The sequence below is a fragment of the Diadema setosum genome, chromosome 13, assembly GCF_964275005.1.
Source record: "Diadema setosum chromosome 13, eeDiaSeto1, whole genome shotgun sequence".
NCBI lineage: Eukaryota > Metazoa > Echinodermata > Echinoidea > Diadematoida > Diadematidae > Diadema > Diadema setosum.
This window is the reverse complement of record NC_092697.1, coordinates 29227229-29242025: the sequence shown is the minus strand read 5'-3', so window position 1 is coordinate 29242025 and position 14797 is coordinate 29227229. Positions and strand designations below refer to the sequence as shown.

Below are 14797 nucleotides of genomic sequence, written 5' to 3'. Positions count from 1 at the left end.
GCCTGCATCAACCTTTGCTTCTGATATAGTATGTGTAGCATTGGCAAGCGTGATAAGCGATAATTATTACTGTGCACGCAACGCCTATAAAGGAAATGTGCCTAATATGGCGGGAATTCAGAATGTACGGCTGTATACAGCTGCAGCAGAACAGACGCGAAAGCAGTCTTTGATGCTCTGCAACATTACGACCATGTGCGTAATTTGAGGGTTTTTAGTACAAACAAAGAACACGATCTCAAAAGACGACTATCGTTAACTTCATTGACTTTTTCTACCGATGCTGTCTTTTGAACCCCGCCTACAAAAGGTTCTCAGGTTCTATTCAGGTATTGGTACTTGTTAAACGCATCCTCTTTAGTTTCCATTGACAGCAACATGGGAGGAGAATGGAAGCGATCAACGCCCTCGCTAAAAGACGCTTCTCATAACACGCATTGCGTGCCTTTTTCTTTCTACTGTTTCCTATTATTTGTGAGTTAAAAACTTGCGCACCGACTCATTCATGCGGCGGCAGCGGCACGGACACAAACGCACCGAAGTTTACATTCGGGCTGCCGTATTGGTCAGAATCGTTAATGATAGACCTGTCCTGCGATTGGTTAATTATTTTACACACCCAAGCTATCGCCTTATACGGTAGTGCGTGCGATGGAGCGTAAACGCCGTCGCTAAGCAGGACTGTTGTATTGTTTCGTCCCGTGAAAGAAACAGGTTGTGAGCTTGAACATAGCCTGAACTTTGAGAGCTATTTTCTCCGCTATTTAGAAAATGGACTGACATCATAAGAGTAGTTAATATTCGTTTTTATGATCTATAGGGATGTCGAAATGAGTTGTATTACATATCAGTGTAAAGCTTAGAGTCTGTAGAATTCACATATAGACATAACTACGATTTCATTTTTTGCGACTTTTGACTCATTCCGACGGAGCGCATCACAAATTACACTTTTTCCAAGTTTGCGTGTGACATGAAGGGACTATGAATACCTAACTGAATGGACAAGATCTATCAATGAAAGTGGTCAAATAGATAGGCCAGCCTGTACGAATGAGGGTTTGTTTTTAGGCTTTGTGTTTAGTGTTTCCTCTATAACATTCTATGATCCATAACCTTTGACATGACCACCAGCCCAATAAACTTTGTCACTCCCAGAAACCCTAAGCACACTGTCCAGTTTTGGCTGTTCACATTTAACACATAGCCCGCAGCGACAAACCATGCATGTCTTAAATGGGAAGAGAGAAAATGGTAATGGGTTATAGCCTTTGTGGGAAGGACCACGTTATCGACGACGTGGCCATGCTGAAGATTATAGACCATAAGATGTTGGAAGAAACCTTTAACACAAACCTGCAGTAGTACAGGCTGGCCGGATGATTTCGCAACTTTCATCGACAGATCTCATCCATGCAGTGAGACATGCATTGTTCTTTCACAATAACATTTAAACTTGGAAAGAGTGTAATTCGTCACTGTTGACTTATATGTTTATGTGCTCAGTCATGCATATTTGTCGACATGATTAAGCATCAATGCAAAGAGGAAGAGTTCTCCTTTACTAGTAACCAATATTGTGCTCTCCATACCTGACGATTGAAGGTGTGCAGTCAAATCAAGAAAAGGAAACCACGTCTTCTTCCTGTATTATTATTTGTTATATGATTTTACACTTTTGTGTTACATAATAAATACAGTGGGGACAACAGAAAACTTGTTAAAAACGTATGCATGTATACATAATATGCCCACCCTAAACCCCCCCCCCAAAAAAAAAAAAAAAATCACCCGCACATTATGACACAAATGCTTGAAATTAGGTTATATAAGATTAAAACGTGACATTTTCGTATCATTAAAAGTAGTTTGTGTAGTATTACGATTAGGACTGGAGAATCGTCTTCCCTAAAGCAACCATCAGTGTTTCATTATCCGGTAATCTCCCTAAAATTAAAAATGCGGAAGAAACAGAATGCAAAGAATAATTGTAATACTAATAGAAAACAGCAGTCTGCCTTAAGTGTAAGGAAATTCAAGCCATCTGAACATTTCGTCTGTTTATTGTTGTTTTTTTTTTTGTGCTGTTTTATTCTTTTGGGGAGGTGGGGTGTGCGGGGGGCTTGTCCTAGAGCAATTGATTTTACATTTTGTTTGGAGAAGGGAAAGGATATATCAACTATCTTTTGATATCCTGTTATCTTGCGATCTACATGAGTGCATGTACTCTCCGATGAGTCAAGAGGAGCAACGAAAGGTATCGATCAGACTCAGAAGCTGATCCAACACTTAGAGAACTCGGGCAACTTACCGATTACTATACACCCCTGGGGGTTAGCCATTAAGGGCGATGCGACGTGACTCTGTGCAAAGAATCTGAACTCAATCCCAGTTAGACATTTTGTTATCTACCTACTCGTTGGTTTCTGAGCGTATGATACCCTGTTTTTGTTTGTTTGTTGTTTTTTTTTTTGCCAACGAAGAATAGATAACTGTATTGATTTTTAAGAAATGAAAATGAAGAAAATAAATGCGTTTATTCCGATATTCCGTTATTGATTAATCACTCTGTGAATACTGCATAATGAGCAAAATGTCTACAAATCAAGCCCTGACAAATGCAATGTCATTAAACTTCAATTCTTCTGACAGAGCATTAATTTCATGTGTTCTGTTGATACATATTATGTTCACACCTGATTTTTAAACTCTTGCGGTGAGACAATGAGAAAGGAGAATTAACCATACGATTAATGAGGCATGTTCAAGTAAATGGAAAGGAAGAATTTCAAGAATGACAAAAAAGACAGATTCTTGAAACACAATGATTGCATTACATTTGTGAAATCTGAAATGTTTCATAAACGTTTATTGTCAAAGAAGGAGACCTGTTTTGGTACCTAGAAGAAGAGATTCTCTTTCATTTTCATGAACCCCATACAATGTATGAAAATAAGTAGAAGGAACCACTCAACTCCAAAAATAACATTTATTGCACAATAGAATAAATTCGTCTATACATCACTGCCATTGTTTTATTTGATCAACGATTTATTTTTTTTTTTTTTTTGTAGTGCGAGGTAACGATGTCCAAATTTACAAATGCAAGTACTACACGACTACGATTCCACTTACGAGTGTAGATAAACATGTTTCGATTAACATTTTAATCTACATAATATCAGCCAATACACATCACATCGAAAGATCTGATACGCCTAAAGTGTTCGAATATTGACAGAACTATGTGTGGAATGCGATAGAAGTATAAATCCAAATCATGCGCGAATTTTTCGTTCCTGTAACACATGATGTAAAGTGAGGCATGAGACGTTCTCTTTCTGAGATTACAATACACGCAGCAAACAGAAAAAAGAAAGTCCATTTCAAATTTTGATTACAAAATAGAAGCTCCAGTTCTCTATTCCCCCTTTCTTGGAAAAAGAGACCAATCGCAAAATCAGTCGTAGGATTATGTAAGTTTGGTTTTTGTTTCAATTGTTATGAGGAAGGGCATGTTCTCATCAGTGCATTATTGTGCTTTTTTGGCAGTTTTTAGTTTTGCACCTCAGAAGAGAAAAATATGCGATCATTTGGGAGTAAAATTCATTTCTTTGTTACCTACCAGTGCGAGAGAGAATGAAAATGTCTAAAATTTGATATATAATATTTTTCATTTGATTCTATTGCAGTTGTACGAAAAAATATGAACTCGATTATTTTTTTTCTGAGTGTAACTGTTAATCAGATATTTAAAATGTTAAACATTATGGAAGTGCAGTATAAGTATAATATTCATTGTTGACACACACAAAAAATGCTATTATGTAAAAAAGGTAAAGAAATTTTGTTATATCACGTATATGTGCAGTAGGCCACTTTTTGTCGATGATTGAATTATCATTCAATTCTTATTCTGTTTTGTATTAAAACAGTATTTGTAAATGTCACTTTCTGAATACGTGTATGAATAAAACACCCTGTGGAAGGGAAAAAATTATGTAGAAAGCATTACAAATCGGATTGATTATGTAAAAGTAAGGTGATTGTAATTTATAATAAAACGCTGCTGTTTCGTCTGAAATGACAAAATAGATCAAGATGAATTTTCATCATCAGTGAATATCATAAACTGGCAGAACAGTGAATTGTCATCTGTAACATAAGATAATATACTTGGTCCGGAATGATAAATCAGCTTTTGAAAACTGCATAGTTATCATTATAAGACTGCTGAGTGGAAAAAATTAATATCACGGTTAGGTATTTGGGATGTGTTTTCTGGTATTAAACCCTGCAAAATGTTTTTTGCTGTCTATGGACAGTATTCCATGCTCATTGTTGATGAATTGTTAAGTCCTTTGGGGTACTATTCCGAGCGTTTGTTTATCCGAAAATGAAATAAGGTTCGTTAAACATAAAATAAAAGAATGGGCGTACTACTTACTATATATATATTTTTTTTCAATTAACAAACCTTTGGAATATCGAACCATTTTCCCCCGTATTCACTAACATTCGGAATAAGGAACTGTAGTTTATATGTCAGGAAGTGGGGAAACTTAGATAGTACCTAGTTTTCCTGTTCAAGACTTTTATACGCAGGAATCGCTTTTCTTGACAGCACTATTTATTCATATCTGTATATCTTGTAGTAACCTCGTTTCTTATTGTATGTAAACCCACTTCCCCAGGCAATTCATCAGCATTTTCTTTTCTTTTTTGTCTATCGTCGACTTTAAAAGAATCAAGATTTATTAACCTTTATGATGCAAGTAATCGGGTGACTTCTTAATAGATGAAGGTATATTATACTATACCACATTTCAATTCTTGTTTTTTCCATTTGAAATATGACCCATATAGACATCATTTTCTAATGATATATATCTTTTATTTTAATGTATAGTTCATTACTCGATCGACGCAAGGTAGCCTAATAACGTAAAATCATGTACAATATGTGATGTTGTACACGGGATATAGACATGTCGTCACGTGTCTAATAGGTTAAGATACGTTTTCAAACCTCAAAGATTTGTCACTTTAGATTTCAAATAGATGCCTATGATATGATTCACAGCTAAATCTCTACGTCTTCAGATATTCTAACTAGAACTATCCCGGTCCCCGTCGACAGCATACCTTGAAGATAGCTTTGTGAAAAAGTGGTTGCGCTAGGGCATATGCCAGGGGGTTAATCATACTGTTGCAGAACACGATCCATCGTACAGATTCTCGCAGTGGTATCTCAAAGGGCAGTTGCAGGTACCATGTAGGCACAGCAGAGCGGAGGAAGAGGACCAATGTGCTTGGTAACCAGGTGATAAAGAATGCCACCACCAAAAAGGCTAAAGTGCGAAGAGCCTTGTTACCGTCTGTGTTCATCTTTCTAGACCTTGCGCTGTCGGCCAGCGCCGAATGACCATCCGCTCTCCATTTATCTAACGCAACGACTCTCGGGGTAAAGGTATTGCCTTTTCCAAGTGCAAACGGAGATCTGAAGTCATTCTTCCCGTGTTCATTGCTACCTGTCGATCTCGCCTTGTGGTAAATTTTAATGGAGAGTAAGACCACAGTGCAGAACGGAATACATGCTCGCAGAAGAGCAACAATGAGGCTTATCACTACATCCTGAGCGTAGTTTGGCTGACAAAATCCTGATGCCGTTATGCTGCTTAATGGTTTGACCAGATCCCATATCGTGCTTATGCCAAACCACAGTAATAGTGGAATAACCCAGGTTATTGCACTAACTGTCATGGCCAGCTTTTTGCTCTTCCATTGGAGGTGACGTAGCGGGTACGTGGTTGCTAGATAACGATCGAAGCTTATGATCACGACTCCAAAGACGGAAACACCTGGCAGCGCATTCTGGATACCGATGAAAATGTGGCAGAAGGTTTGACCGAAAATCCAAGAACGCTGAAAGAGGAATATCATCCCACGTATTGGCATGCACAGAAGTCCGACCATGAGATCCGCTATCGTCATGTTGAGGATGTAGTAATTGCTGTAAGTCCATAATTTCCCTTCTGCACAAAATGCAACAAGAATGAGTAAATTAGCTGCTATTGTGGTCAGCGTAATACCAAACAAAACTCCAACCTGCCAGTTTACAGACAGAGATATTGTCGATGAAATTATGACGATGTCTTGCGTCTCGTCGTTAGTCGAGAAATTATCCAGATGGGGTCTTGGGTTGCTGAAAAAGAAAAACGTTTAGTCCCTTTTACCTTCATTAGTCCTCCTTCAAAATCTGTGGCTTGATCAATCAAAGCGAATCGATTTCTATACATGCATGGTTCATGATATGATTCGAATTTCACGCGCAGAATAATGGCATTTCTTCTGTGTAGATCAACGTGCTAAAAAAGATCGTCAGCAGTGTTCAAACCAAAATAAAATCATACGAGTTTAAATAATAATGATAATAATAATAATGATAATAACAATAATAATAATAATAATAATAATGGTAATAATAATGATAATTGCTGGTGTATAATCAGTTTTGTTTTTGTTCACGTTTACCTATGGCGGGATTAAAACAAGACAGATTCTTTTGACTAATCCTTAAATGCATGTCATTGAAAGATCCTTGAAAAACGATATCTAAAACCATATTATGTTGAACTCAATGAAATATACAGCAAGGTCATTATTAAAGGGATGATATAGTTTTGGTTGAGGTGGGGATTCAGGTTTCCAACTTTTTGTCGTGAGATACTGAGAAACTTCTTATCAAATACGAAAAAGTATATAGTTTTAAGAGGAGTTCAATGTTTATTTGATGAAAATTGGTTTTGAAATGACTGAGATGTCAAAAAAGCAATCACAATTAAAAGTGGGACCCATCTTTTATATGGCCCGATTTGATTTACTTCGGGGTTTTTGTGATATCTCAGCCATTTCAAAACTGATTTTCATCAAACTACTGTTGAATTTCTTTTAGAATTGCTTTCTCTTTAACATTTCACAGAGTGGCTTGTGGGTATCTCGCAAAAGTTAAAAGCTCAACCCTTACCCAACTTATCCCTTTGATAAATATATGAGTCTGCGTAAATTATGTGACCATGCATCATAAAACCACCTAAAAGTAATGAGGTTTGGAAGTTTAGTAAACAACAGATTTTGAGCAGACCCTGAGTTTAAAAAGGTGTAACTTTCATGACCTTTCTCTATAAAGAAAAGCACAAACTCTGACAAAAAGCTAATGAGAGAAGAGGCTTTGAATGTTAGGGTCTACCCAAGAGTTCAGTCTCAAGAAGCAGTGTCATGTGCAATGACTGGGATAAAAAAGGTAAAATAACAAGATATAGAACTCCTTAGGAACTACAATGAAGGGATGTAATTGTGTCCACTCTATTAACGCATTATTCTTGACAAATTTCCAAAGCAGTAGTACCTTTCCTTTTAAAAGTTATTAGAACTGAAAGCTAAGTCAAGAGTGTGTATTAATGACTAATTATAACTTTCAAAACAGTAGCATTTTGTCAAAAGTTATTTCAGTTGATATTGTGACGAGTGTAAAGGATTTCCAAGAAATGAAAAGGGCTTCTATTGACATAACTAATACTGTACACTATTCTACAGAAGTATATTGCAGATGTGGGGCAGAAAATACAATTTCAGGTTTCAGAAAATAATTCTAGAAGAAATTACATAAGGTTGGCTTTTCAACTATTTTGAGCCCTCGTGCAATATCGGATTGTGCCACTTTTGGCTAGTTTTGTGACGCATGGTAACATTATGATTTTCACATATAGTGTAAAGATGTACCTCCGTGTGCATTTCAATTCTGATCGCAATTTTAATTCTTTTTGATAGACATGTCAAATTCTGTTCTGAAAATTAATCTCTGGAAACAATTGTTTTCCTGGGTTACGAATGCTTATTTGTTTGAAGATATGATTATAAGTCGCTTCGCTACCTGGAAGTGATTTTCAATTTCTCCCTTTTTTAGGAGTGTTTAGTTTTCATATTTTTCTTGTGATTACGTTATTACACACAATTTCTTGCCTTTGATTGAGAGCAAAATTATGTATTAAAAAAAAAAACTGGTTTTAGCTTTAAACCCAGTCAAAATGTGAAGTTAATAGAAAAGGGATTATATATGAGGTTGAAAAATAAAGTTTCAACAAACAAAATAAAGGATACGTGAATTTAGTATTCTAATCATCGCAATTAAGTAGAAAGTCTTTTACGTCAACAATTCCTCTAAAAGAGGGGCATGAAAGTCTGTGTTTACACATACCATATGATAAAGAGTAAGAATAAGGAGAGAAAGACGATTTTCACAGTCTCTTAAAATATTACAAAATGAACTTTGAAATATTCGATTGCAAATTACTTGATGTAATTCTCCGGCAAATATATATATATAAAACAGGCTAAATAAGGGGTGATATTGGAATATAAGATAAATGATCCACATGAATTTAAAACGTGGTTGAATAATTATAAAATATGTTGACATTACCTTGTTGTCAAAAGTAACACCGGATAAGACATCATCGCTGAATTCCTTTGTATCACCGTGGACCTGCAGACTGAAGAAGCTTCAAGCAGTGACGATATCGCCAACAGACCCATGTTTATATATCCTCAAACGTGGTATTATAGTAATGTCTTGATTGTAGCACATCAGTCCTCTTTCAATACTGAGGTAAAATCAGAATTCAACCTCTGTACCATTACTGTTTTCCTGCATCCCATTACGAACATAAGTAGATGATTGATGATTGGCTGTATCTTTGCATTCAAAATTTGCGAGAAAATGCGCGCGCAATTTGTAAAGATGAACTGAATGTGCGCGCCCTCATTCGATCACAACTGACTATTATTCTAGCCTGTTTACCCAGTATACTTATTGCATACATATAATGCATATATATACATGTGTATGTATATATTATATGCATATTCTATGACCGTGCATCACAAAATAAAAAAGGTTGTTTTTACGTGAGAACTCAGAAAAGGTGAAGCGAGTCAACCTAGTCTTTTTTTAAGTACTATTTGAAAGAGCGATTCTTCATCTCTTCATAACTCTACAGTTTGAAGTCATAAAATGATAATAGGAAAAATATATATATTTTTTTTATTTTTCTTGTAGAACACTTCTCATGTAATCTACCGTAGTCTTTGTAGGATTTACGGATTTGGTGCACGAAAAGACCTTTACACTCTTCACTTTCAGCTCTGAAAACATTTGAAAGAAAAATGGACTTTCATTGAAAGCTTTTAAGTAGTCATGATTGGAATGTGTGAATGAGTCTCCATAAAAACAGTTCAATCTGACAATTTCATAGAGTTTTACATCTTGTTTTTTGCCCCATTGATTGCAAGAAACACCCTTGGTAAGATTAGGTAGAGATGAAAAAAAAATCCCATTACAACCCTCATGATGAAAAAAAAAATTGCATTACATCACAAATATTCTCTTGATATAAGTGAATAGTTTTTTTAGTCAATCTAAATCAGTACTTTGTAGAACAGTTTAGTGTTGGACATTGTCAGTGCAATCGGGTATTTTATTTTTCTGTTGAAAAGAAAAACCTGTACAAGGCCCAAACATTTCAGTAAAACGCGTCAAAATTATAAAAGCTTATGCAAGGAATTACTCGTTTACATATTAAACGGTATATATGAAAATTTCTGGGGCCCGTTGCATAAAAGTTACAATTATGGTAACTTTGCCATCCAATGGTAACTACCATGGTAACAATACTCAACAGCCAATCAAAATCAAGAATTCCATGGAAGTTACCATTGGATGGCAAAGTTACCATAATTGTAGCTTTTATGCAACGGGCCCCTGGTGTCAGTTTGGCTTCTCTTTTTCTTCTCTCTTTTTCTTAATTTCCAAAACTACCAGTTATCAAAACAACTACAAAAAAGGACCTACGTCATTGCGAGTCACAATCTTTACCCTACAAAAAAAGTTTATTCACATCTATTTCACGAAAAAGCAAAGGCAAGTCATCAGAAATACAGGGATTCACTAAGATATAGAATTTAAAATGCCTCTTCTTTACTCTCTCTCTCTCTTTGATAGGTCTTTCAATTCTCCTAAAAAGGTTTATAATATTTCATTATAGTCGTAGCGAAAGTATAAAAAAAAAAACTGCATGATCTCAGTTTAGCCATTTGACAACAAATTCTAAACGGCTTTTGTCAAATTGGAAAATATAATGGGTTCCTTCCTGAGAAGTGTATGCTTATTCTAACTGACAGATTCCCATTCAGAACGGTTCAGCTTTGTGCCCGTGAACCTGGTATTCATTATTACAAACGTTTGAAACGGCTGCGATGAGATATTACTCTTCGCTCATAAAAAGATGTAATGAAAGCGCAATAGTAGAAAGTTATTGTCATGGAATCTGCTGGGTTTTTTTCTCTCTCCCTTATTCGCTCTCAGTCATATAATCATGATCATGGCTTTGAATGCTTGTAATGGAACCTTCGCGTTCGTTTTTGATATTTTCTTTTTCTAGTAAAGTAATTTCTCTTCAATCACTCATTCAGGCGTTCGTTCGGAAGGTTAATTTTCTGATGTTTGATACCACATTATTCCATCTCTTGTTATGGCTAGAATGTGTGAATAGAGCATGCTTATTTTCACCAAAATACGATAATCCCTTCATTGTTGTTACTATAATGCATTTAAAATTCCAACTTTTGACCCATTCATTGCCCAAACAGCAAAGATTAGGTGCTTGAATAGACCCTAATACTTCGGAGCCTCTTTTCTCAGTACCCACTTTTCCGGAGTGTGTGATTTCTTTCTAATATCTAGATAGGTAAGGAGAGACGAATTGAAATAAAATATACATCGTTTTTAAGCTTCATAGAGTCTGCTTTCCCAGAATGTGCTCGTAACTAAAAATTCATATCTGGCGAGTTTGTGTTTGTTTTGTGATGCGGAATTATGTATCGTAAATACGGATATTTGATTTGATTTTATTTATTGATTCCTGTATTATCATTGTACATGAACATACATGTAGGACCTACATGTATATACATACATTGTGGGAGCCATACATATTCATGAACATCAATAAACATTTTTTTCTTCATCATTGCCTTTTCACAATATACAGCAGAAACATATCAGCAATACAACCGTACAATGAATGATACAGTAGGGCTACAGCTCAAAGCGTGGCTTGATTTGCGTGCAGCCATCATACATAATACACGTAGGAAAAAATAGGAGGGAAGGATGACTTGCGTACAGATAGGATAGAAGAAAGGAGAAGGGGAAAGGAGAGGTCTGTCTGCTTTCACTAAAGGCTTTAATACACAAAGTTAGTTCACCTGGATCAGTGATCAGTAAGGCATGACAAAATATTTCTCACCGAGGTACAGGTGAACAGGTGGACAGTTCTTTTTATTTCATTAAAGAAGACAGTTAAAAGATGTTTATTGGATGTACTCAGCGAGTATTCCCAAACTGTCTGTTTACGATATGTTTTGAGTTATATTGCAATATTGGATAGTATGCTTAATCGGTGATTAAGCGCAGTTGATAGTGCGTCTGATTAAGATCATGAGGACCCGGGTTCGATCCCCGAGTTTAGCTGAGCGATGTTGTGTGTGATCATCCCGTCGCTTCTAGGAAGAGGAAAAACACCCCGTTCCACGAATAGGACATAAAATGGACGTCTCGTGTGTACGACAGTCATAACTCATGGACGTTTAAAATCCTGCTACATCCATTCATCGCAAAGAGCAGGATGTAGAAGCCGGTGAAGTGGCTCCGCCTCACATCCAACTGGACCCAAATGTAGATCATCTTGTGCACATCTGAATATCTAGCTATCTTCTCAGATAAGAAAATAAAGAGGAAATGAAACAATCGGAGAACCAGTACAATATTACATTAGCTCCCTTCTATATTTGGGATTTATACCATATTGTACTTACGCTGTCGAGTGTATAATAAAAAAAGCACTTTTCGTATAGAGCTCGAATAAAACTTTGAATGTTTATTTGTTTGTTCATTTCCATCTGAGAAGATGGCTGGATAGCCCATGTTCAGCTACGTCAAGCTGGTCTTCCATGGGGTCCAGTTGGATGTGAGGCGGGACCACTTCACCGGGTTAAACACCCTGCTCTTTGCGATGAATGAATGATGCGGGATCTTTTACGTGCATGAGTTGTTTCTCTCTCATACACGGGACCTCCATTTTATGTCCTATCCGAGGGACAGAGTGTTTTGCCTCTTGCTAGAGGGGACGGTATGCTTGAATACACACAACATTGCTCAGTCCAGACTCGGGTTCGAACCCGGGCCCTCAGGATCGTGAGGCAGGCGCCCTACCGATTGAGCCAACTCACCGCCCTTATCGTGGGCAATGAGTGTTTATGTGAATGTGTCTGTGTGCGTAATTCAAATTTGAATTAATAAAACAACATAAATTGCTAAAATTTACTTCAACGTATATGGTTCTTCAAGTACAGAGAAAAAGATAAAACGCCTAAATAGACTTTGATCTAGTTTTCTCAGATGACTTAAATTGTTACATAAAGTAAAAGTGTTTTAAGATTTTCTGACAAGATAAAAATGTCAGAAAGTATCCAACTACGTCTGTGAATCTGTCAAAACATTTAACCACAAAATCGTTTATGACATGATGTCTTTTTTGTTGTCAAAGATGAGAAGATGAATATCAATTCCTGTTGAGCATCACAGATACTTTGATCACGTAGAAATAGAATATGTGGGACAAAGCTTTTAATATAATGTTGTCTGTAATTAATGAAATTGGTGCCTTTTAAACGTTGGTACTATTTCATACTCTACATTATGTATATATATACTACTCTTCAATGCATTTGAAATTAACATAAATGTTTCCAAACCACAGAGAGATATACAGGAAAAAAGGTTGAAGTCACACAAGAGAGCTGACTGCGATTAATATTGTATCAATTGATTTCTAATCTTTGGACATGATGGTCCATCCGTCTTACTCTGGGCGTTGAATGATGTTTATAAATAAACACATCAAGCACAACATATAAACAGAACAATTTCAAATAAAGCTACATGGTGAAATCAGAGATATAAACAAATTAAAGTAAACAAGTACTAGCACACCACTGAGCACGTCGTTCAAATGAATGGTGAAAAAAAAATCAATATTGTCGATATTGAATGCGCATGAATTATTCATATATGACAAAATATGCGCTTCAGTCGAAGTTCGGCTGCGATAATCACCTATTTAAATATTACAGCTTTGTTTGAAATATCTCTTTCACGGATTGAGAAAAGAAGCTGTTATGAACCAACTACTAGTATTCATAATTATTCATTCATAGCTATTAAACAAAAAACAACATCGCTAAACGGTTTTAATTCAGTATACTGAGAACCGTTTGAACGGTGTTGCAAGTCATGAAAACTATGCCCACTGAAATAGGCTCTTTTCCTATAGGGAATATTTGAAGAGTTTGTTTGCAAAAACCGATAAGTCCATTTTTGAAGACTTTGAAGTACGGTCTCTGTCATAGAGTACAAAATAATACCTTTTAGATGATATATTGGTCACTACATAATAGGTACATTTTTGAAGTTATGGTCAAAAGAAACAAAAATTTTGTTATTATTCTCTTTATTTTTTTTACCTTTAATCGCAAATATCTCCATTTGGCAAATATGGACTTATCGGTTTTTGCGAACAAACTCTTCATTTTTAGAAGTAGCTGCGAAGACGTTTTAACCACTAAGATTGCTCTCTTGGGTAAAAAAGCGATACTCACCTTACTTAAACTGTAATAATTTTTTATGTGCGTTTTGACAAGCGCTCGTTCTTTGTTGTTTGAGTATTTGGTTGATTGCCTGTGTATGGTTTGTTTTTTGTTTTTTCCTGCACTTGAGAGGATTTAAGGTGCAATGCATTGGGAACAAGCGAATGAACTTGGCGAAGAAACTCGGGGAGACTTTTCTCCCACGTCAGATTGAAAGGTTAGTCTCTTGTCCGATAATGTTATGTAATTATCATTATAGGATATATGGCATTATGTTAAACACATTAACCAACAGTCAGGTCTAATGCACTTTATTATAGTTGTACTGTTAGGCCTACCAATTATCACACGAACTAAACATTAAAATAATATGTAAATTGACAGATATATGGAAAGTAAATGAAACAACATAGCCCTACATATGCATTTCACTTTTTTATGTTAAAGAGAGGGTAGAGTTTTATAGGTTGAGATCATCGGATTCAGGCTTTACTTTGTTTTCCCTTTTATTGATAGCAGGGGGTCTTACATTACAAATATTATATATATAAATTATACGATTATTATTATCTTAATCCAAACGGAATTTCCAAAGCTATCTTGATATTACAAGAATGTATATACTCTGGAAAAATATAGAGGCTGTGATGTAAAGGGTCTATTCAAGCATTTAAGCTTTACCAAGCACTGCTCGGGGAAATGAATGTGAAAAAAACCCCAGGATATAAGTCTCCATAACAGCAACAATTGAAATTTCAAGTTTCAAGTTGATTTATTTCATTTCCAACAAACAAATAATTGGGAATACAATGAAATGTTCGTATATACAGATGTCACGAAATCAGTACAACAATTATGCGATGAACATAATCAAGCATTTAATAAAGACACAGGTAAATTATCAAAAGAGATACATATGAATGTAATATCATTTTGGTAATGAAGGGATTATCACATTAAGATGAAGTTGAGCATGCTTTATAAACACATTCTAATTATAACTAATACCAACTTTCAATAGCAAGCGCTCGCA

At 35.8% G+C, this 14797-nt stretch overlaps 1 protein-coding gene across 1 annotated transcript; it reads right to left on the bottom strand.

Moving 5' to 3' along the window:
- Positions 1–5118: 5118 nt before the first annotated feature.
- Positions 5119–5994, bottom strand: LOC140236566 (alpha-1A adrenergic receptor-like). The gene has a single exon (XM_072316493.1). It carries the CDS (start codon positions 5992–5994, stop codon positions 5119–5121), a length of 876 nt encoding a protein of 291 aa, XP_072172594.1.
- Positions 5995–14797: the final 8803 nt, after the last annotated feature.

Excerpts from the sequence above, each read along its gene's own strand:
- LOC140236566 (XM_072316493.1), bottom strand. The coding sequence starts at position 5,994 with ATGACGATAGCGGATCTCATGGTCGGACTTCTGTGCATGCCAATACGT.